General features: G+C 48.4%; 2 protein-coding genes across 2 annotated transcripts; one reads left to right on the forward strand and one right to left on the reverse strand.

Annotated features, from left to right (window-relative positions):
* The first annotated feature begins 487 nt into the window (after nt 1-487).
* Nucleotides 488-10,018, forward strand: VRK3 (VRK serine/threonine kinase 3). The gene is made up of 11 exons (XM_080556252.1): nt 488-986; nt 2,187-2,239; nt 4,082-4,148; nt 4,956-5,040; nt 5,533-5,632; nt 5,989-6,081; nt 6,426-6,558; nt 7,298-7,418; nt 7,737-7,798; nt 8,847-8,995; nt 9,687-10,018. Exons 1-10 carry the CDS (start codon nt 503-505, stop codon nt 8,993-8,995), a joined length of 1,347 nt encoding a protein of 448 aa, XP_080412378.1. The 5' UTR covers nt 488-502; the 3' UTR covers nt 9,687-10,018.
* Nucleotides 10,019-10,282: 264 nt separating this feature from the next.
* Nucleotides 10,283-23,453, reverse strand: CCNF (cyclin F). The gene is made up of 17 exons (XM_080556251.1): nt 23,315-23,453; nt 21,363-21,517; nt 20,838-20,944; nt 19,862-19,929; nt 18,894-19,084; nt 18,472-18,525; nt 17,836-17,940; nt 17,184-17,261; nt 16,611-16,762; nt 15,912-16,076; nt 15,119-15,242; nt 14,590-14,770; nt 14,053-14,140; nt 13,400-13,499; nt 12,967-13,097; nt 12,607-12,776; nt 10,283-12,084 (listed from the first exon to the last, which is right to left on the reverse strand). The coding sequence occupies exons 1-17, from the start codon at nt 23,325-23,327 to the stop codon at nt 11,621-11,623; spliced, it is 2,346 nt and encodes a 781-aa protein (XP_080412377.1). The 5' UTR covers nt 23,328-23,453; the 3' UTR covers nt 10,283-11,620.
* Nucleotides 23,454-24,330: the final 877 nt, after the last annotated feature.

The following is a 24,330-nucleotide window of genomic DNA, read 5'->3' on the forward strand; positions in this document are numbered from 1 at the left end:
CCTCATCCCCTTCCCCTTCTCCTTCCCCATCCCTATCCTCATCCCCTTCCTCTTCCTCATCCCCCTTCTCCATCTCCTTCCACTTCCCCTTCCCCTTCCTCATCCCCTTCCCCTTCTTCATCCTCATCCCCTTCCTCATCTCCTTCTCCTTCTCCTTCCTCATCCTCATCCTCATCCTCATCCCCTTCTCCTTCTCCTTCTCCTTCTCCTTCTCCTTCTCCTTCTCCTTCCCCTTCCCCTTCCCCTTCTCCTTCCCCTTCTCCTTCCCCTTCCCCTTCCCCTTCCCCTTCCCCATCCCCTTCCTCATCCCCCCCTTCCCCCTCCCTCTCCCCCTCCCGGCCCCCCGCCCCCCACCCCCCCAGCCCCGCCGGGGCCCTGAGGCGCGGGGCAGGTGCCGAGGAGCCGCCGCCGCCGCCCGGCCCTTCCCGGCCCCCCCCCGGCCCCGCGCATGCTCGGGCCCGGCGGCGGCGGGCCCCGGGGCCTAGGCGGCGGAGCTGCGGCGATGCCGGGCCGCGGGCGGCGGGGCCGGGGCCGGGCGGCGGGGGCGCAGCGCGACGGCGGCGCGGAGCCGGAGCAGCAGCGGCAGCCGGAGCCCGGCTCTGCCCGCGGGCCGGCCCGGTTCTGCCCGCAGTGCGGGCGCGGCGTGGAGCCCGCCTTCAGGTTCTGCCCGGCCTGCGGCGAGAGGCTGCCGCCCTCACCGGGGAAAGCGGCGGCGGCCCCCGCGCCACGGCGAGCCCCGAGCCCCGCGGCCGCCGGCGGGGCCGAGCTCGAGGCGGCCGGGCCCGGCTCCTCCCCGGGGGCCGCCCGGGCCCCCCCGTCCCCGTCTCTCGCCCCCCCGGCGAAGCGCGGCTCCCTCTCGCCCCGCAAGCCGCGGCCCGTCGCGGCGGTGCCGTTCCCGGAGGACGAGGTGCTGGAGGACCACGGCAAGAGGCGGTGGAGGCTGGGCCGGCTGCTGGAGCACGGCGGCCCCGGGCTGATGTACGAAGGTGCTGTGGGGACGGGGACCTTGGGGGGGGGGGGGGTCCCCGTCCCGGGCCGGGCTGTCGGGGTGTCCCCAGGGGCTGCGGTGCGGGGGCTGGCGTCCCCGCACCGGGTTTCGGCTCCTCGGAGAGCCCGGGGGGGCGGATGTGAGCCCCGCGGAGGTGAGGCTGCCCGCAGGCTGCTCTGCTCTGCGCGGAGACCAAAACCCTTCTCGGCCACTGCTGCCGCTTCCTGGTTTGTTTTTTTTTTTTTTTTAGGTTCAAAACCGACACGCTGCAAGCCCCGTGCAGGAGTTCCTGTTGTTGTAGGCGTTGTCGGGGCTGTATAAATGTCAGGTCAGGATTCTCGACCTGTTTCAGGGCCAAAAGGAACCAGAGAAATCGTCTGGGCATTTTCTCAGCTGTTTAGTGCGTGCTGATCTTTCCTCTCTGGTCGAGTTCTGTATTTCCAAGGGGAAAGTTTCGATCTCATTCCCCACCGTTAACCTGAAAACACTGCTCAGGAGGAATTTTCTCCGTCAGTAAGCTTTGCCCGATGTTTGGCTTTAGTTTCCTTCTACTTGCTTATGCTGCTTCATAACCAAGGCAGGGCATCCACAGACGTGATGGTAGGAAAAGAGCAAATCAACGTTGTTACTACAGTGGAAGGTGCTTTTACAGAGACACCTTCTGGATGATGAGCAGCTGATAACCTGTGTGTAGCATTCAGTCTGAGAGCAGCAGAAAGGAAACTTCCCCAAGGCAAAGTAATGGGTGCAAATTTTGGAGGAGGAAGGTCACGTGTATATAATAACATTACGCAGAGGAGAAGGGACTGTGATCTCTTACAGACTTGAAAAACTACATAGTGAGCCAGAGGGAACTCTCATCAAATTAATTTGGGGATGCCTTTGAGATTCTGCTAATGATTTGTTCTTTGCGTGCCGTCTTCAAAGCACCCCACTACCGTAGCCATGCGTAGATGCTTCTGTGACTTAAGCAGATCTGCACTTGAAGCATGTCAGGGGTGCTGTGCTTCTGGAGCAAGGTAAGAATCATTTTGTAGCAGAAGACACTGTCACAGAGGATGCCTTTGCAAAGTCCAAGTGAAAGAAGCAGAGGATAAGTAAAAGTCGGGCTGTGCAGGCTGTGTTTAATGGCATAGCTGACACTGCAAGTAGCTCTTTTCTGTGCTTCTGTAACCACGTCTGTTCCATCCTTCCACAGCACAGTCAGCATCTGGAGCCTGTCCTCAAAAGCAAAGATTCTCCCTCAAACTTGTGAGTTTTGATCTGTTTGGGTAAGAAATAGTGTGTAGTGTTGTGTCCAGGGCCTGACCCAGCCGGCCTGTAGGACTAGAGGTGGAATTCAGAGCAGGTGGTCAGAGAGGCCCCCTCTAGCCTGAAGCTCTGCCGCCTCGTGGGATGTGCACTGGCTTCACTGTCCTCATCGCTGCAGGGAAAATCCCTTAGAGGGAGAGAATAACACCATTGCTTAGGAGATGGATAAAACTTCCCAGGGACCTCTTGCTTGGTTTTCAATAGAAGTTGGCTGTTCCGCTAGAGGTGTGAAGAAAAATAGCTATGAGGATTTCATTTAAAAGCAAACAAACAGACAAAAACCCCTTCATCCCAGAAGACTGCCCCTTCAATCCACAAGGCTCAGTAATCTCTAAAACTGAATTTAGTGCTGTAGGATAGAGTTCTTGTTTCATTAATGTCAGACCTGCTTTCTTCCTATATGGCAAGTGCGTAAACCCTGCTGAAATCAGGCGGGAACTGGAGATGACAGAATTTGGTGGTTATACTGAGAGACTCTAACACCAGAGCACATCTTTAAATTATACAGTAATTAAAGTTGTAATTCTGACCCAGCTTCCTAGGCGCTTCCAAAGATTTGTGTTCTCCAGAAACGTGTTATTTTCAGTAATAGCTGTTCTGCAGTTGAAATTGAGTTTATGAGTGATGGCTCTGCGTGGGACGTGGTGGTGCCCACTCACATGTGCTAGTAAAATTATTCACTCTTCTGTCAGAGGAGAGCTGTATAAGAGGGTGGAGAAAGAATACGGTGTTAATGAGAACAGGCAGCTAGCTGCCACAAAACTAGAACCAGTAGGTGGGGATCTTTGTTCACTTCTGTGCGTAACACTCCCAGCTCCTGTATTTTGCACCTTCTGGTGTTTTGATCAGCAGTCCTCTGACTCTGCAGCCCAGCCCTGGCGGCTGTAGCGGTCTGTAGTATAGCACATGAGAGCATTTCGGTTCAGACTGGCTTTTCAGGCAAGATGCACGATGAAATATCTGGAACGTGGTCGTTTGTGTTGTCTGGAGACTGCTGATCCCGCAGAAACCGGGGCCGCTTGTGGGTGGGGCCTTTGGTATCAAACCAGCCAGGATGTAAAACGGCTGCCTCCTCCCATGCGTAGCATCTGTCCGAAGTTAGCGTGCAGTATCCTGAATATATTTCTGTGTATGTCTATAGAAACGTGTGCGGGCACGCAGACGTGTATACATTGATTGTAAACCATCAGGTCACTTGATAACAGCAGTAGTAAAAGAGCAGTAATGCTGACTGGGGTGAAAAGGATGGACTTTAAGAATCCAGCACATTACCCAGACACTTAGGAAATGTTATGAATACAGACTTTCTTGCTTGTCTTGTTTTCTGACAGCTAGCATAAAATGGAATAGCTTTGACTTGCCTGTTTGCAGAAATAACCTCATCTGTGCTGTGGCTGTGAAGGTTGCCTCTGTCTCCTGCTAACATAACAGCTTCAGGACTAGAGCATGTTCTAGGCTGCCAGAGGGTTCCCATTGTCTAGGCGCTCTTAACCAATGGATGCTTCTTAGCGGTAGTGCTTGAAACGTGCGGTGTGAGACAGCTGCTCCCTCCTTCCGTGCTGATGCTTGGAGTCGATGCGGCTGTCAGGTGCAGCATTAAATAGCGAGCCCAAAGACCTGAACTCTCTTCTCAGCTCTTTTGCTGTCCTTTTGTTTTTTTTTGGGGGTGGGAAGAGGGAAGTTTTAAAATATTTAGTAGTCTTGTAGCAGTGTTGCCCAAATTGGCCGTTCTAGCAGGGGGTGTGTAGCTGAAGTACTGCATTTTCTTTCTGTTTCCTTTAGGATGTCAAAGATGGCAAGATCTACAATGAACAGAACTTTTTCCAGCGAGCTGCAAAGAAAGACAGAGGTTGGTGCTTCTCGGAAGGGTGGGGACGAGGCTGCTTGTTAGGAAAACTGGCATCACTCTCTTGTTGGTTCTGTCAGTCTCTCAGAAGGCAAGGCTAGAATAAACTAATTTGTTGCTTCATCTGTGCCAGAGTGCTGAGCAGTTCAGCCAAGAGCTGCTCTCCCAGTAGTCGCCTTTAGGACACTAATATTGGCATTTTGAAGCTCTCTTGCTCTACCCAGGCTTCGTCTTGATCTCGGTGGTAGCTGTTTAATCCTGCAGCCTGGCTGGCCGTTGCTCTCTCTCTCTTCTGTGCTGCTTCCATGGGCGTTTCTGTCAGCTGCTGTCAAGTATTTACTCAGTTGACTCAAAAACCTGAGCGTGGGCAAATCTGACCAGGGAACATGGGCAGGTGTTTGAGCAGGGGTTTTGGGGGAATTCCTGACAAACCTGCACTTCTGGGAAGACTGCAATCAAGTCCTTCCCAAGCCTATGTGTAGAATTTGCTTCTCCATCGCTGCTCCTGATTCTCTTCTTCCCTTCTTGTTTTACATAGCCCCATAGCAAGCACACGCTTTAGCCTGCTCTGGTATTTCCAGCATCCCTTCTGTCTTATTCTTGCTCTGCAGTGCTGTGTGCATTGACATGCTAACACCCCAGCATATTACGCTGGCATTTCTGCGACAGAATCAGTATGAGAGTGACTTTTAACTGAGCTGCCCAGGGCAGATCAGGCCTTTGGAGAAAGGCCATCCCTGACTGAGCTCCTTTGTGTTGGAGCTCCTTAGCAGCATCTGCTGCACTTTGTCCTCTTCTCTTGCCTTCTAGTGGATAAGTGGAAGAAGATACACTCTTTGCCCCTGCTGGGAATCCCCAATTGTGTTGGCTTTGGACTGCATGCAGATAAATACAGGTGAGGTGACTCTGTGAAGGGCACAGCTGAGCTCTTTTGTCCATAACTGTCATCCTCTTGGGCTTTCCTTCTTTCCCTCTTGCTCTCTGCTGTTTCATTTCTTGCTGTCCGCAGGCTCCTAAGTATGTGTTGCTCCTATCTCATTTATTACCAGAATTATTTATTACCAAAAAATATTGCCTCTCCCAATATCCTGTTTCCTTCAGTCCTTGTGTTGCTGGTGAAGTCATTGCTTTTGCTGCTTCTGCTCCTCAGGCCCAGGGACATCTTATTCCTGCCTTTTAAACTTAACACAAAAGGGGAGACCGAGACTTTGTAATATGTGGTCAGCATGTCTCTCCTTTTCAAGGAGTTTTATATAAGAAATGAGGAAAGCTTTGCCCAGGTCAACATGAAGTGGGGGACAGGTCTAATCCAGGTAGAATGCTTGATGAGTGTCTGTTGTAGGGTTTCTGAACCAGGTAGGTACTGCCAAGTCCTTGTCTCTTGTAGGTTTTTGGTGTTCTCAGACTTAGGGCGAACTCTTCACTCCATCCTGAATGATGGCGTACGCCTGAATGAGAAAGCAGCTTTTCAGATCGTAGTCCGGCTGGTACGTAGAGAACCAATACTTTCCAAGAGGCTTGTTCAGAAAAGGCATACAACTTTTTCCCTAATCTTTTAAAGATGTTTTAAAGCTAACCCAGGGGTTTGGCTGGGGTCTTAAAGCAGCATCCCTTGAGCCTGTTGTGAACTTGAGTAGCATCTCTTGAGCAGTATGTAAATTTGAAGGAATTTGAGATAAGGAGAATGAAAGAAAACTGGCACTTGACAATCAGAGTCTGTGAGATGTGGTGCTTACCTGCACACAGCTTCAAGGAACTGCGTTGGAAAGTCCAGTTTAGTGAAAGCCCATGTGCAGAAGGAATGCATGGGTCTAATACGTTTACATTTTCTGTTTACTTGTAGCTAGACTGCCTGGAGTACCTTCATGAAAATGAGTACGTGCATGGGGACATCACGGCTGAGAACATCTACGTGAACCCGGCAGACCTCACACAGGTATGGAGCAGGAGCTGTGCTGCAAGGAAATGGCAGTGAAGGAGGGAGGGCTCGTGAAGCAGGACAGAACACCCAGGTTCCTGCTCTTGAGCAGGGGGACGATGCATTCTGTGCAGTGCTCAAGCAGGTGTTGTGGTGCAGGACTGGGGAACGCACAGATCTGACACCTGGAGGAGTGGACATGGTACCTACCATGCCACCTAGAGTCTGCAATAAGGAGACTCCTTGGAGGGAATTTTCAGGCTCTGTCCTGGAGACCTATGGAGGAAGAGGAGCAGATATACAGCTTGGGGTCCTGGCCCCAAGCAGTAATGCTCAGACGTGTGTTTATTGGTGTCTTGTAGGTGACCCTAGCGGGCTACTGCTTTGCGTTCCGTTACTGCCCAGGAGGGAAGCACGTGGCTCAGCGCGAAGGCAGCAGGACCCCTCACGAAGGCACGATAGAGTTTATCAGTCTGGACAGCCACAAGGGAGCAGGTGAGTCTCTTTCTGACACAAGCCAGTCAAGCTTGCCACAGAGCTGTTTCTGTGGCATTGCTCTCTGGAGCTGGCATTTGTTAGTAAAAATGCCTGGAAATCATCACCTGCAACTCAGTTTCTGGTCAGGCTATTTCCCCTAACCTCTCTCTGGGCTGCTGTGTTGGGACTTGCCAGGTTACTCAGCAACAGCAGCAAGAGGTGCAGGGATGTTCCTGCTCCATCTGGAGCCTTGGCTCTACTGCAGGCATGCAAGGAGTAGAAAACTGGGCTGCTTCCTGCTGGCTTAGCAGGGATATGTTTCAAACCAGACTGGATCCCTGCCCAAAACAGACTTGAAGCAAGCCGGCTTTGCTCTGACCTTGAAGCAGTGAGAGCTGGAAGGGCATTTAAATTAGCCAGTACCTCTCTTGGTTGCAGTGTTCACACTGGGCAGATGTTCGTCCAGGGGCTGGGACGTGCTCATTCAACTGTGTGGTAGCAGGCTCTCAGAACTATTGATATGCTCTAGCACATCTCAGTGAAACTCTTGCATTTCTGTACTTCCGCTCTTTAGACTTGTGCCCCATCACAAGGCTGCCCGTTTTACATAAGGGACACTTCAAATAGAGACTTCCAAGGTTGTGCAATGAGTGCTAGAGTCCCTACTTGCGTTTGAAGGAGAGGTGCTAGCTTGAGCCTCTTCTCAGATGGCTCCCAAACAATTTTTCATGTGTCAGTCTTCCTTCTTTCCCATCAGGACCATCTCGACGGAGTGACTTGGAATCTCTGGGCTACTGTCTTCTGAAATGGCTCTGTGGCTTCTTGCCTTGGTCTCATGATCTGAAGAACGTGGAAACTGTGGTGGAGAAGAAAGAAAAGTAGGAGAAATCTTCTGCTCTTTTGGGAGGTGCTCAGCAGAAAGTACTGAGGAATGTTCTGTGACTTGAAGAGAAATCACATGGTCACAGTACACTATTGGGATGTGGGTTAATCCACTGTGAAGGCTGAGTCTGGAAGCAGGTGGCCAAAGTTGTGTCTCCCAAACAAAAGGGTTATTGGTGAACCCAGATCTCAGCACCGTTTAGAACCTGGTCACCTCAATTCAGCGTTTTTTTGTCCCTGTTGTTAAAGATGGGCTGCTTGAGTGCCTGCTCCTTTGCTTCTTACCTGACAGCACTCTGCACTGATTATTCCAGGTACAAAGCAGATGTGACATGCCTTCTCCGACAGTGCTTCATCGGGCAGAGATCGATTCCAGGTGTGGGTTTGCTTTTCCTATGGGCTTCTTGTGGAGGGAGGATTGACTGTACTTGAAGTTAGAGCCTTCCCTGTGCTGGGGTGCTAGCTGGGATGGCTTCCAGGGGTGATGGTGCCAAAGCATTGCAGGGACCAGCTGACAGGCTCCTCCTGTGAATGAATCCCTTGTTTTCTTTGCAGCAAAACAAGGAGGGCTGCTGCCCATTATCTGTATTCATGAGCCTTGCTGAAGAGGCAAGTGTTCTGGGGGCTTTAAAAATGCAGGATTTGGGTCACTTCCCCATCCTATCTTTGAGTTTCATATTAGTCTTTTGTTTTTACAGACCCACAAAACAGTTTGGGTGGGAAGGGACCTTAAAGATCATCTGGTTTCAACATCCCTGCCATGGGCAGGGACACCTCCCACCAGCCCAGGCTGCCCAAAGCCCCATCCAGCCTGGCCTTGGGCACTGCCAGGGATGGGGTGTCTACAACTTCTCTGGGCAGCCTGTGCCAGTGCCTCACCGCCCTTATAGTGAAGGATTTCTTAAATCTAATCCAAGTCTACTCTCTTTTAAAGACTCCTTGTCCTATCACTACGCTTCCCGACAAAGAGTCCCTCTCCAGCTTTCCTGCAGCCCCCTTTAGGCACTAGAAGGCCACTATACGATCTCCCCAGAGCCTTCTCTTCTCTGAGCTGAACAAAGCCCGCTCTCTCAGCCTCTTTACCTAATGGAGGTGCTCCGTCGCTTTGATCGCCCTCGTGGCCCTCCTCTGGACTCAGTCCAACAGGTCCTTGTCCTTCCTGTGTTGGGGGCCCCAGAACTGAATGCAGGGCACTGCAGGTGGGGTCTCACAAGAGCAGAGTAGAGGGGGTGAATCACCTCCCTTGTACCTGCTGGTCCCACTGCTTCTGATGCAGTCCAGGTTTTGTTTCCCTTTCTCTGCAGCTGGCCAAGGCAGGTGAGTGAGCTGTCTACGGGGAATGCAGTCTGGAGAGGCTATTTGACAGCTTTGTAGAGATGATGGGTGGCCGTGCTGCTCCGGGCAGTGACATTCTCATTTTGCAGATGCCATTCAGAGCTACCTGCAGCAAGTAATGGCACTGGAGTATGAGGAGAAGCCCAACTATGAGTTCCTGCGGCAGCTCTTCAAAAAGTCACTGGAGAAGATGAAAGCATCAGCTTATGACTCCGTGGCTATCAGGACAGTGCCCTAAGTAAGTGCCTGTAGTTTAGATTGCCACAGTGCAAAGCACTTGGGCCCCTATGCTGCTCTGAGCAGTACAGCACCGCTGCTCTGCGCCACACATCCTGCGGTGCTGCAGGCAGCAGCAAGAGGAGGTGAGAACAGAGTAGGGTGGTCTGTGAACTCACCAGAGGAGACCACAGGGCTCCTCCTGACTTTGCAAGCAGTACTGTTCTTTCACCATTCCCTCGTAAGAGACTGGTCCAGTGCTACGCAAGGCCAAGTTTAGCATTTGTCACAATATTTGTTTCTTTGAGTTTTTCTAGAAGGGCTTAATACTTGCCACCTTCTTCCAGGTACAATAAAGGCTGAACAGTTTGCAGGGCCCTGAAGGTGCTAATAAAATACAGATTGATGTGTAATGTGGTCCTTTAAAAAAAATAAAATCCAGAATCTGGGCTGTACCTTTTGTAGTTCCTTTTCATAAAGCCAGCTTCTAGTACAGCTCTCTAGGCACAAGTGTTCTATTTTGTCCGTGAAACACCTCCAAGATGAAGGTTTGAGAAGAGATACAATACAAATAAATACAGAGACAAATCTATGTCTAGTCCGGGCCTGTATCAGTCAAGGCCTCTGGATTAAGCAGGAGCCCCAGGAACAGATTTCTGGGAAGGAATTGTACAAATGCTGGTTAATATTCCTGTTTGTGCCTTTTCTTTTAGATCAAGGAAACTTGCACAGGAAAACAGAGTTCAAAGCTTTCTGCAGCGTGAGCCCCTTTCAGAAGACATTTAACGTTTACCTACCTGTTTTAGAGAAAGACTTTTTAAAAGCATTTTCCTCTAATTTTAATGTGACGTGCTACTGAATGCTGAGCCACTGCTGTAACAAGTGACTGTGAAGATGCTCCTGCATGGCAAGTTAGTGTAAACAGCTGGAGAAGTGCACTCTAGCCACCAGGAGAAGGGCACAAAGAAACTAAATCAGGGACTATTTTTAAGTGACAACAGTGGCGGTATGTTGTTTTATAATAAACTTTACGGACAAGCACCCAAGGCCCCCTGTCATGTAGTTATTTGTCATGTTCAAGGCGTTTCTGTAGGCTTTCTTTCTGGGGATGCTATAGAATTGTGATGGTGATCTGAGCCCCATGGAATTTTTTTTTTTTGCCATGTAGTAAAAGTGCAGGATGCTCTTCCAACTGCTCATGCTGTTAATGTAAATAGCCTACAGGCTGCCCCTCTTGGAACTTAATCCTAATAACTTGGCTCAGAGCTAAACTCTGACTTCATCCCTAAGCAGTACCTTAACTCTCCAAGCTCCAGCTCAGTGAAATAGGCAAATGGGATACCATCCATAAAAGCAATACAAGGAGCCATCTTATTTATACAAAAAAAGTTTTATAAAAAAGTCACTACATTGTGTGTATCTGAACTGTTGCCATCTGCCACAGTAAATTCTAAACAAAGGAAGAATCCTGGAGTCCAGTTCCAGTGTTAAATTCATTGACATCTCCTGGAAGTCTTATACCTTGGTATTTAAATGCTCACTATGTTTTTAAAAAGAAAGCTGTTTTCCCAACATTCACAGGCTGACGGATCTTTAACGGGGGTTGGCTAGGCTGAGGTCAGCGTAGATGGTTCTTTCACATCACTACGGATATAGCATAGAATATTTTTTTTTTTTTTAAGAAAAGCATATGCTGCCTTTGTGAATTAAGATCCAGTTGCAATAAAAATTAAGTTAGGGCTTTCTGTAAGACAGAATGTTTGCCATTACTACATTGATGCCTGTTTCTAGTGTTCAAGTGATTTGTGCTTTATTTCAGGACACGTTAATAGAAATAGCAAGGAAGACTGTGCAAGACAGGAAATGAAGTTTTGCCACTGGCTGGAGGTGGCAGCTTAACCACGCAGTTCCAGCATAGACTAACAGTTCACAGAGATCACATTACTGTAGCATTGGGCAGTGAAGCATAAGGCACAGGAGGAGGATTTTTCAGGTGAGGGAACATATGGCAACTAAGGCCTGAGGCAAATAGGGTTTAAAACCATGTGAGAGGTAGGTTAAAAAAATAAAAGCTCAGACCTGCTGTGAGCCTTCATTTACCTCTTGATTGTATCCATGAAAACCTTAGATCAGTGCAGCAAAGAGTATATATATACACAGATAGACAAGGGAAGCACCGGCTGACTTGATATAGTACCTGGCCAGAAGAAAAAGGCAGCACAACCTCAAAAAGGTCTTTCAAAGGGAAGAATTCAAGCATAGTGTTACATCTAGTAACTTGGTAACCAAAAATAAATTCCTTTCTTTTATAGTGCCAGGCCTCACAGTGAAGCAAGGGACATGACAAATTTTCTATCACCAAGAATTAACTGGCGAGGTATGACAAGCTATAACGTTTCATCAGTGGAAAAAGATCTTAGTTTGCAGAGGACCAGACAATAGGGAATACTTTAAAAAGACAGATATCAAGAAAGGAAACAGCCCAGAAGTGAGCTACAGAATTGAAAGACAGGCTTGCAGATCACAATAGGCAAAGTTGAGGGGAAGGACTCTTTTTGGAGGTATTGTCAATTATTCACTATCATCCCTGTACGACTATGACAGAAATACTGTTTCCAGGAAACCTAGAAAAGTAAAAAGCGTGAAGTCAGAGGCTTAAGAAGCCCAAGTTCACCCTTTCTTCACTGTGTTCCGCTACATTTTTTCGTTTGACTTGCCTTCTGTCACACTTGCTATCACTAGACCTTGCACAGACTGACTGTAAACACGATTCCAAGTAACGAGGCAGGCATGGCTCCTTGTTCATGGCGCTGCCAAGAGACAGTGCTGAGGTAGGTTTGAGAGGTACTCCACAGCTGCCTTCTACAGACGATGTAGGACTAGCACCATTGACGGAAGAGTAGCCCGAGCTCCCTTCCTGGTTAGGATTTCTTGGGGCAAGGTATGTTGAAACTCTGTGAGTGTCATCGGGTGTCTTGGCCTTCCTCTGTGGTGCCGCATGCTCGGACCACTCTGCAGAGAGGTTATCTTCATCGCTGGAGTCCTGACAGCAGTGCTCCGCTGGGTCCACATAAACCACCGTCACATCCAGGATTCCACTGGGACCTGTCACTGCAAGGATGATAAAAGGGAAAGGTCAGTTACGACTTGTGCATCACCAAGCAGGCATTCAGCACAGTCAAGCAGAAAAAAACCACTTGCAAATATAAACTTTGTGTCTACTTACACGTGGAGGGGAGGGTAGACCGTTTCCCCCTCAGCTTGTTTGGATAGGTACTGCCTAACAACTGCTTGGAAAGTGAAAGGCCACTCTCTGCATCAGCAGAACAAGCATAATAATACTGTCTGTAATTGGCTACAAGCCACCCCATTCATCAGGTTTGGTCTACTGTTGTATCTGAAAATACTGTCTTGAAATGCTAAGCAGCTACCAAAATCCCTCATTATGTTCTGAAGCAATATGTTCCTTTTCTTCTGTATATTCCTAAAACAATTTAACAGTTATAATCACTGGGGAAAGCTGGCCTTCTGCTGAAAGTTCAGGCTCCTGGTGCCTGAGAAACAGTTTTAAGCAAAGATAAAAAGCCAGTTTTAATTCTCGTCTGCTTTTTATAAGGAGAATAAAAGCCTCACCATCTCCATCTCTCTCGCCTTCACTTTCCTGATCACCTTCATAACCAGAGCAGGAATCTAAACTCCAGTCCAGGAAGTTGTCTAGAAGGCTTTCTTCCTGGGTGGATAGTTCAGCTGTAGGTGTAGTCACAAAGCTGCCTCTGTCATCCTGAATGCTGTCTTCCCTCCTCCTGTAGCAAGAAAATCCAGAAGTCACGCATTAAAAAACAGATCTATTTTTCCAGCTCTTTCAATAGGTATGCCAATTAAGGCGATTACAGAAAAATTGATCATATTTAAGAATGGAACCTCAGGATACCAGAGAGGACAAAAGGCTCATGCTAGTTTTCAGAGACATTTAAAGCAATGACTTATACTAGCCTTTTAGTTCTCTTTCCAGAGGGAGAGCTAAGGAAAGTCTCAATTTCCACCACATTCGTGTGCAAAGGACTGGGCTCCGGGTCCTCCTGTTTCACACCCAACACTGAGCAGAGCTGGCTGTAACTCATCATCTAAAAAATAAAGGGTCAGTAAGAATTAGATCAAGCGATTCCCTCTGCCAGGAGGCAGCTATTTTATCCTTATTTTCTAGGAGAAAGCTATCCTGGCGAGTTCTTCCTACACGTACTGAACCCCAACAGTTATAATCCCAGCAGGGGAAGTTTAAAAACCACAACTTTACCTAGTTGTTCTCGCCTCCAAAAATCTGAAGTTAAAACCCACTTCCCCTTATTTGAAGTTTTGTACGTCCTGCCATTTGGTAGCTTTGCTCTGGGTGTCCAGCTTCAGCAAATGAAACAAAGAGCTAACCCACCTTTTCTTTGCCTATTTCTTCATAACGCTCATCTTCAAATCGTTGTTTCACTGCAGTTAAGGACACCTGCCTATAATCCTTTGGGACCTCATCATGGAAACTGGAAAGACAGATTGAAGTCCCAGTCTTAGAATGGATTACATGAAACAGTGCTAGCAAAACCTAGCAGTTTATGTGCTTTCCCTCTGTCCACCTCAGCTCTGTGCTAAGGAAGTTGGCATTTCACCAGAGAACTGGTGAGTAGCTAGCCGGGCCACTTGGTTTCTAAGTGTATGAGCACCTAATTCTTTATCTGTTTCTTGAGATATACAAGGTATTTGTCTTACAATCTTTCAAAAATTAGTTACATTGACTACCGGAACTCCTCCTGAAATTCACCAGTAAGCCAGTCACAACTGTCTGAAAACAGTGTGGCAAGCTGAAACCTGCTAGCCTTGAGGAGCACCAGGTCTTCGGTAACCCAGGGCCACTACCAGGACAAACAGAATAACTGTCAGTGAACTGGCCCCTAGACTTCAGTGCCTCATGGTCGAGGGAACAAGGCAGTTTCCCAAAGCCACCTCCTTCATTTGGAAGGGCTGGCTATGGATGCAGCATGGCTGCAAGAGCTGGAATACACACGTTTCCTCCCAAAAGAGTTCCAGAAGTTTTACCATTTTTGGTGGAGGCTTAGCACACAGGGCAACAGGTCTTCAAGAGAGAAACCAGTGCACTCAGACAACTGGCTGGTCCAGGGATGTGCTAGAGAAGAGAACAGATATTACCATTTCATGTTCTATAATCAGATTTCTTTATGGGATAAAGATCATTTTTAAGTGATAACGATTGCCACGAGCTTTTGCCTCTACACAGTTTAAGTTAAGAATTAGCTTCAAGGATAGCTTTACTTGAAAAACTTAAGATATCCCTAAATATAATCCTACAGCGTAGACAATGGCAGAAACCTTCAGACTTGTTTAAACACTGGGCTTGCATTGGCTGATGCTAATACTCTTGTTCATCACAGCTATTAAGAAGTCAGACTGAACTCAACTCTTCATTCTCAAGTTTTACACCTGTTCTCCTCTCCACCCTGCCCCCCACAGTGACTGGGACATCTTGCCTAAAGGCAAAGTAAACAAAAAAAAGGCACCCTAAACGGGAAAGGCAGACTGACATACTATGTACTCCTCCAAACGGGCTTTCCTTACCTTGACCGTGCAGTATCTTAGCCAGCAGCAGTGCCGCAGCAGCCAGGCGAGCTGGGGAATACACAAAAAGGCTTGTGTTTAAGAGTGACAGTTCGCAAATGAAGCTGTAAAGGTGCAGAGTTCTTCTCTCCAGTGAGACTATGTTTGACAGTACTTCTTTGTAGTCCACAATAGTAGGTATCTAATACAAAGGATAACAGAGGTTGGCAATACAAGACAAGCACCAAGTATTTAGAACAGTAGTTTCCAAAAGACATCGTCTTCATTAGTGTTTTCTTTCCTATTTTTTTTTAATACTACACTAACATTGAAATATTCTCCAGCAGAAAAGTAAACGTCCTCAACTTGTCTCAAGAGACATAAGTATTAATCTCTACAGAAAGAGAGAGCTTTGCATCTGCATGCTCTTAAACACGCATGGCCTCCACAGCTGATAAAGAACAGCTGCATAAAAAATAATGTCTTAGATAAGAAGCACTAATTACAAGAGCCCCACAGGCAAAATATTCCCTCCACTTTCCAAACTCACCCTTATCTTTCCCTCCAGGGCAGAAATGATCTCGCCCATCATCCTAACCAGATCTTCATATTTGTATGTGTTGTCCGTTAGCCACACAGCTTCCCGTATTGTCAAGATCTCTTTGCTGATGAAACTGGAATATCAAAGAATACTAACAGTTAACCCCAGAAGAGAGTGAACTTGTGCACCTATGCACTATTTTTTTTTCTTTCTGTGGCCAATAAATGCATCCAAGATGGCCAAGGAGTTAAACTTTAATAAGTACCTTATAAAGTCAAGTACTGATTGGGAAAGAAAAACCAGCAATTCTTCATTTATTTCACCTTTTAGCTGGAACCACCTACTAGGACATTGCTAATTCTTCATTTATGAAACCTTTCTTAGCTTAAGATGCAAGATATTGAGGTAATTAACAGAGAAGAATAATTATCCACCGCACCCTTCTGTTCATCTGAGCAAAACAGACTAAACTAGGTAACAACACTGCTGCAGTTGTTCCTTACAGGGTTACTCATGCTAATGAGAGTGTGAAAGATTTCAGTTGTTGATGGAACGCATTTAGACTTAACCACCACTATGGAGTTGTTTTCATATTAAAAAACATGTTCAAGGAATATTCTGTGCCTCATTTGCAGGGACTGGGACTGTTTGTATTTGAACTCAGTTCAAGCAGCAGTCATTGTAGAGGGAAGCCAAGGATTCTTTCCAGTACTATTATTAGCACGGGGAAAAAAGCTTGAGCTGCACAAACGAATTTGAATGATCACAGTAACCACCCCTCAGCGTGATTCAGAAACCCTACCGTGTGCAAATGACCATGCAGGCTATTCCCAGAAGTTGGAGTCGAGATCGAGGTACAGGTCTCAGCTTCAGATAGCGATCCACACATCCCACTGTCATGTGAAGGCATAGGCAAGAGAAGTCTTTCATGGTAGCCACTTCCACCAGCCAATCAATCAGGATATACCTAGATGGCAAAGACAGACGCATCCTGCCCAGTTAGAAGCCATTCAAATCAGTGAAAAACTCCCTCCCTTTCCCTGGTCATCTGAATTCCTTCTCCACTTAAAAGTTCAAAGACAAGACCGCTGCCCTGGGAAGCCTGTTCCAGTGCCTGACCACCCTCTCGGTGAAGAACCTTTTCCTGATATCCAACCTGAATTGTGAGACAACTACTGCTCCACTCGCATGAGAGGGCACGGCTGTGGTTACACAACTCCACACCATGCACAAGGCGTTCCCACCTTCCCCCAGCCTGCCCCAAGATGCTTCCTCCATCCCCTGAACAGAAGGCCAGGGAGTGTGTCCAGGCACTGGAGTGCTGAGCGTTCACACTGCTGAAGCGCTAGCTTGCACCTGATTGCACGTAATGCACTGCAGAGGAGTAAAGCTGAAGATTTCGTCTTCCAACAGACCTCATTCTAGAGATGTTTCCCCTCTACACATGTAAAGGGAAATAGTTTTTTGCTGTGTGGCCTGATTCCTGGATCTGAGTTTTTACCTCATTGTTTCATTTATTCTTTTCTGCACAGTGAAGATACTTTGCTTGCTGATAGGAAGGGAGGCTTGAAAGATCTGAGACACCATTTCACTGGAAGATTTTGGCTCTAATCCTAGCTGGTTTCCATTCCCACAAGCTTTGGCTAAAGCTATCTGTAGTAGAGAAAACACAAAAGAAAGGGTTTTTACCAAATGCAAAATAAAGCAGCTTAGAATGGTCCTGTAATTTTCCTGTTGAAAAGAGGGAACATGAGAAACTACTTGAGAGAACTGCTAGATAATTGGTAGTTCTTAGTCTGGCTAAAATACCGAACACTGCACACATAACTCAGGGGCAGGCTTTTATGTCTATCACAAGCTTAATCCTTGGATTGTACCAAGGAGAAGTGCAGTATTTTCCAAAGGAGGGTGATTTGCAGAGTATATATACACACACATACAGATATTATTCAGCAATTTTGACCCTGCTTCTGAAGGGAGAAGTCTAAGCCTATAGTGGTCACAGCATAGATAAGACCAAATAAAGATAGCTTTCCAGGGTGGGGGTTGAAAAAAAAATAAAAATCTATCTTACCTGTGCTTCCCAGCAGCCCTTTGCTGCATAGTCCCGTAGCTTCCTGAGACTTTGGAGGTATCTGCCAGGATCTGACATCTGTAGAGAAGAATGTAAACGCATTTCAAAAACCATTACCTTTACATAACAAACAGAAGAACTGCATTACTAATATCCAAAGAAAAAACAGTACCTGCGGGTACCTCTATTATTTCAGCAACCTGTCTGTTTCTCACCGTGACAACAACACTGTTTTCAAGAAAAACTTTCTTCAGCTCTTGCCCAGGGTCTTGCAGGAAATGAGACGGGTTACAGGAGATTCCAACATACTAGCTTTGGCAGTTTTTTTTTTTTTTTTTTGTAAATGACAGTGCAGGCAATCTCCCCACTCCTGTTCCCAAGTGAGCAACCTGATCACTGGCCAGCAGTCCCTATGCCTTTAGTAGGCTCACTATGAAAGAGCTGCTAACACCTTTTACAACTAGTTGTAGACTCATTTACTTTAAACACCAAGACAGACACCAGAGCTCATTTGTGAATGTTCTTATTATTCTTCTTGGTTATGAAGAAGGTAAGATTTGAGAAACCGCGATGTCTTTCTTCATATGCTCCTTGCACGGGACAAAGGTTCAGACATTACAGTGAAAGTGTTTTGAGAAACCAAATTACTTACAGCAACCTTTCTGTTACTTTCCCAAAGGAGGTAGGAGCTGTTTAAACAACCCTGCTTTGAAGATTCTTCAAACATTTCAAGGGACTCTTTTCTTTTTTCTTCATCCTAAGAACAAAAGGCATGACTGTATTTACGCTGTCCAGACGGATCTCAATACTTCAGAAGCTACAGAATGGCTCTGTACTGAGAACTATAGAGCAGAATCAACAACTTGTGAGTCCACTCCAGATTATGAGGGCTGCTCCAACATCCACTCAGCATTTAAAGATTCCGTCTCAGGAAGCAGTGGTTTTCCCCAGCCAGACAAAATCTTTTTACCTTGCTTGCTACTGACGGCCATTTTTGTGTGGTTGATACTCATTACGAATGGAAGGCGTCCTTTAAGACCTGACCACACAGCAAGCCCATGATCATGCTAAAATTAATTTAATTGTTTCTAAAATTGGATAAACTAAGTTGATAATGTTCATTTAAACAATTATTAGGTTAAACCCATGAGAGCAGAAATTGCTATGCCACTTGAGGAAGATAAGAACATTTGGATGACTTTTCTTCACTCAAGGCAAACACAGCATTAACGTCAATAAAAGTCATTTTCAGAATCCCCAAACGTATCAAATCAGAAACAGCGCTCACCTCAAAGAGACTCAAGACCTTAGCCAAGCAGTAGAGAATAGATCCTTTCTGAGCCTGAAAAAAAGCATCAAGATAAAGTATTGCTGAAGATAAACAAGGAACAATAGCAACTTTTGTTATTAATTCCAGAGTCAAGTTGTTTGCCTTTCATTCTTCCCCCCTGCTTTTCTCAATATTTTGTCATCTTTGAGAAAGCACTGAATCTCTCAGAAGAGACAGCACAGGCCTCTGGTACTCATGATATACTGCGTAGTTTGGCAGCAGATTCATTAAGATGATTGATCCGCAGTCACTTAAACAGCAAGAGCGTAGGAGCTCCTTGGGGAAATGAAAACAATTTTTCCAGAAGAAGTAGGTGCAGCTACCAGCCTGTCTTAAAGTCAAGGGCAGAAAGCAAAGTTAAGGGCAGAAAGCAGTCTTACTTTCTCCAGCTGACACTCTGCTTTAAGACTCTCATAGACCACAGCTTTACAACAGCTTCCACTCAAGGACCAGGGAGGACGAATAAAAAGCCAGATAAACGGGGCTGCGCACACATTCAAACGCTCTGCCAGACTGAAGAAATGAGACGCCTTTAATCCATTCACTTCTGCACGACCCTCAGAGATGGACACTAAACAAACAACAAAAAAATGGAAATAGTTTAGAGTTTATTCACAACATGTTTTTGGCATCTAGTCAGGTCAAGAGAGAAAATAGGATACCACCAGGAAAAGATTGGATAGTATTTTCTCTTTAAAACTTTAAAGATCAGGGAGATGGCAAGAGAAGACAAGTCTTATTATAATTAGTCTGTAGGAACATAAAATCCTAAGCCCAGGAGGCATTCTGCAAATACCAATACTCAAAGCAACATTAATTCCTGTCACTGCACAAACGAATTAGTATGCAAGTTACCTGCCTTGCTAGCACCCCCAGCAAGGAGGTTCCTCCTGCCAGCCATCAGTCCCTTTTGTTACAACCAACAGACTAGTTAAGTAGCCAAGTTTGATCAGGAGTTTACAAAAGATGACTTCTAAACATGAATTCATAAGCTTTGCACAGACTCATTTTGTCGTTTTAAAAGACCTGTGCACCATACCATCACTTAACACCTAGCAGTTTAGTGCCCAGTTCTTAAGTTGTACTGAAAGATAAAAATGAAGAGGCACGGTAACACAGGAGTCCGAACCACACACTCAAGACAGCAAACTGGCTCTGAACATCACTGTTCTAGAACCTGGGTACAAAAGCATCAGTGCTCAAGACACTGGAGAAATAGCTTTGCAAGTAGCCAGTGAAAATGATGAGGCAATTAGTCTGATCTGTAGCTACAAGCCATCAGCTCGTCTGTATTTCTTTCCATCATGCCGTCTTCCCCAAGGCCCCAAGTACAAGCTCCCACACTTACAGCCTTCATTGTACAGGTATGCTATTCCCAGCTTCACAGCAGCTTCAAAGTTACCCCTTTCAGCAGCCCTGAATGGGAACACAGAAGATACCTCAGGTTGAAGCCAGTAGGTGTTTTCAGGCCCACATCATCAGACAAGTTACTTCAGTGGAGGCCAAGCTGTGAATTTGTTGTTCACCAAACACAAGCATACGAGCTTTCACTACGTAAGTTAAAGGCAAATTATGCTGTGGCTTTTCTTGCTGCAACCCTTTCATATGTCCAGGATAATTTGACAATTCACAGGAACAGTTTCCCAGTCCCATGCAACATCCCCGATACAAGAATGCAATAATACGCTTTGGTACTTGCACCATCGAGGACATGCCTCAAGCCCTTGTGCTCCTCCCTTCCAGACCAATTTTCAGATAAATCTTCTTCAGAAAGAAGATGATACATGCATCAGAGCAGAGGCAATAACCAGAAGCAGAACCGTTAGCATGACATTTAAACTGATTGATTGCCTTCAAATCAGATGAGTAAAGAGCCATTCTCCTTCCTTTTTACGGTGCTTCCTTTTTTAATTTCATAATTACCCATTCAAACTGCACTTGTTTTAATACCGAAGTTTATCTGCTTTTCAATACAGTGGCTTGCACAAGAAGTGACCAAAACAACTAGGACCCAGAAATACAGTTATGCTCTTGATCCTATGATCTCACTTGCACGTTCATATGGAAGGACCAGTAACGTTTCAGTTAATGTGTTATGTTCTAACATGGAATGCTAATGCCCTTTGAGAGAAGTAACTTCAGTGTATGCAACTATTTGCAGCTTACACGTGAAGTCAGTAATTCTTCATCACCCTATGGAAAGACTTCTATAAAAAAAGGATTGTCAGATTTCTCACTTATAGTGAAGATTGATTAGAATTGCATATCTAGCTTGAAACACCCTCCTCTACAACTTCAGAGGAATATTGATTCTTAGAGCTTACCTTTCAAACACTTTCAGGTTTTCTGGAGAAGGCCATACATCTTCAAAGCTTGCACATGCCCAAACACTAGCATGATTATCCACAAGGTATTTAAGATGTGAATGCACCTGCAAGGTTGGGGGGAAAGCATAAAATAATAATTATTAAAGCGACCAAAGGAGAAATAGTTCTTTGTGATCTAATTTTATATAGGTAACTAATTAATCACAAGTTCATCATAACTCTCTTGCTGTTTAACCATCACTAAGGCAAAAGATGCTAAACCAAATCAACTTGTTCAGTCCCAGTGAGCTGGCAAGACAATTTCCACAGAAGATTTGCACAAATCAAACAAATACCACTGCTAATCTTTTTAAGCTTGAGTACCAAGAAATAAAATTATTAGGATAGCAAATATCCAGCTACTGCATGTACTTTTTGCCTTTCTTCAGGTTTACTCGGACACAGACTTTCCTGTATGCAGTCCTGGCTCCTAATGGCAGAAATAAGCCACTGCATGTGACAGAGAAGCACTTGCAGACTCACAGCTCTGACCGAGAGGATGTCCTCAGCAGGAAGGCCTTTCAGAACATGAAACAGAACGTCCTCAGGCAGGCTTAGCAACGTCAGGACTCGGGGCCGTTTTCTTATCCTTCGCTTTGAAGGGAAAGAAAAACACCTGGAGCACCTACAGTGAATCACTGGAAAACAAAACCACAGAACAGCTCAGTTAGTGATGGGACAGTACAAGAAGAAAGGCACTTACAGAGTACACGCATATATAAACACATTTGATCAAGTACCTATTTACTGCAGCATATAATACTCCTTCAAACATATTAACTGTAGAGATTGAGCACGTGTCACAGAATGCTGTAAGACCTAGCTACGAAGAAGCAAGTGACTGGTTCAATTTTTTGTTTAGTTCAATTTAGTCAGTTAGGCTAAGATGCTCAGAAGGGATGGCTCGTGCCACTCAGCTCAAATTCTCCTCATCAAGGAGAAGCCTCCTGTGCCCTAACTCCATCATTTGACCGTTTGGTTAAACTGTCACCACTACAACTCCATTTACCTCCCCCACCTCCCAGCTTTTCCTTCTCAGTTGATAACGGACCTTGAAATGTGACCGGGTCGATTAGGAAGTTAAGACCCACTAAACCCGCTGCAGCCAAAAGCCCATCTTTCTGGGCAGCCAGTTGCTGCCACGGGCACTCACGGAAGAGCCCTAAGAACCAGGGAGCCTTTCTTTGAAGTCTTCACCGTTTTGTAGAGTTCACAGACCAAGGCGCTGGCTGCTTCTGTTGCCGGTTAGGAGTTCACCCTCACTGCATTAGCCGAGAGAGGCAAACCCAAGAGGAGCGCAGCGCATTGCTCTCTGAGGACAGGAAACCCAAACCTTTCTCCACCCGCTAGTGAGAGTGCAGGGCTCGGGCTGCCACGAAGAGCCTGGCTCCTGCCCGTACTCGGGACAGGCAGAGGCACAGGCGACAGAGGCCATTTCTGGGACAGACGGTGGCTGAACGTTTCCTTCGCAGACAGGAGGGCTCCAAAAATAAATTCTGAAGTGAAAGCGAATTAAAGGACCGCTTAAAGGTCTGTGTTTTGGCCACAGAGGACTTCTTGGTTGTACTTCTCAAACCTGGTTCAAGCCTTACACAAAAAGAGGTTACACCTGGGAAATCCATTTACTTTTTTCCTAAAGAAACTTAATAGAAGACAGCCTCCGCTAGAGAATCCAACACTGTGCTGCACGTCTGAGCTAGCACTGTTGACCCTATTTTCACTGGATCGTTTGTAATTTGAAGATATTTTGACGTAAACGAGAACCCTGGAGTCAAAGCAGCACCGTAACGCACACACCAAACCGCCGGGTCCGACCGGCGAGGTACGCCAGGCGAGAGCCAGGCAGTCCCACTCGGTAACAGGGCCGAAGGCGCCAGCTGAGCCCACGGTGCAGCTCCCAGCTTCTCTCAGCAGTAAGCGAGAGGACGGGGCGCGTTTGCGAGGCGTTCTCCCCTCCGTTTTTCCTTCCCTCCGATCTGCTCCTCGGCGCCGGTTCCGTAACGCGCCCTGGCCGTAACCCCGCAGCCCGACAGCCCCGGGGCCCAGGCCCTCCGCGCACCGCGGCGAGAGCGGAGCCGCCCCACGGGAAGGGACCCCGGGACCCCCGGGACCCCCGGGACCCCCGCACCCGGCTCCGCAGGGCCGCAGCGCAGCCCCTGCTCCCCGCGCAGGCCCCGGGGGGGGGGGGGGGTGGGAGCCAAGCCCGAGCCCTGGCGGCAGGCCCGGCAGGGGGAGCGCCGCCCGGGGCCCGGCCGCCTCCGGGAGCCTCCCCACCGGTCCCCCCGCGCCCCCATCCCCGGCCCCAGCCCCGGCCCCGCCGCCGTTTGAATTCCGCGGCCCCGCCGCTCGCCCCGGAGGCGACCCCCGGGAGCTGAGGGGCCGCGGGTGTGTGTGGGGGGGGTGGGGGGTGCCGGAGCGGCGCGGCCCGCACTCACCGCCCGCCTTCATCGCGGCTCCTCCCCGGGGACCGAGCGGCGGCGGCGGCGGCGGCGCCCGGAGCGGCTCTGAGCGAACGGCGCCGCGGGGGGCGGGGCCTGGCCGCGGGGGGCGGGGCTTGGAACGGAGGGGCGGGGCCTGGCCGCCGAGGGGCGGGGCTCCCCGCTGCCCGCTCCGTCCCCGGGGCTCGGCCACGCCCCCTCGGCGCTCAGCGAGGGTCAGGGAAGGAGCGCGCGGCCGGCCCCGCCCCAAGCCCCGCCCCCTCCCCGCCGGCCCCGCCCCGGGGGGTGGAGGGAGCCCCGCCCCTTTCCGCCGTAGGCCCGGCTCCGCGGAGCGACGCCTGCCGGCCGCGCGCACTTTTTTTTTTAAACACAGCGGGCCGCCTGATTGGCCGGCGGGCTGCTGGGGGGCGGGGCCGGGCCCGCCCCGCGGGCCGCGATTGGGCGTCGAGGATGCGAATTCGAATCGGGGCAGTTGGCGGTTCGAGCACCTCGCGGGCACGGCGGCTGCGGCGCATGCGTGCGGACAGCAAGGACCCCCCCCCCCCCCCGCTCCCGCCGTGTCCGGGGCGGGCGTTGCCATGGCAACAGGCGCCGGCCGCGCTCCCGCTCCCCTCAGGGCCGGGCCCCGCTCCCCCGGCGGTGCCACCCGGGGCCCGCACGGCGGCGGGTCTCGCAGCCTGCCGCCGGGTCTCAGTCCCTATCGCCACCTAGTTCAGCTCCCCTGATGGGCCGGGGGCTAAGATGTGACAGAGCTGCGGGCAGGAGAGGCCGTGCCCGGTGGCTCCGTCACCCCGTGCCCCCACGACACGGGGCCCCGGTCCTGCCCCGTCCTGGCCTTGTGTGAGGGCTGAGGGGATCCGGGAGGACAATTGGGAGTCAGTGCAAACCCGAGTCAAGGGTTCAGGGGAAAGCCCGCGTCCTAAGAATGCAAAGAGCAGAGAGAGATAAAGGGTGTCTTGGAAAGGCCCGCAGGCAAACAAAGGGACGTTGGGAAAAGCAGTTAGTGCTTCAGC

This window comes from Anser brachyrhynchus (genome assembly GCF_964034855.1).
Source record: "Anser brachyrhynchus genome assembly, chromosome: 15".
NCBI lineage: Eukaryota > Metazoa > Chordata > Aves > Anseriformes > Anatidae > Anser > Anser brachyrhynchus.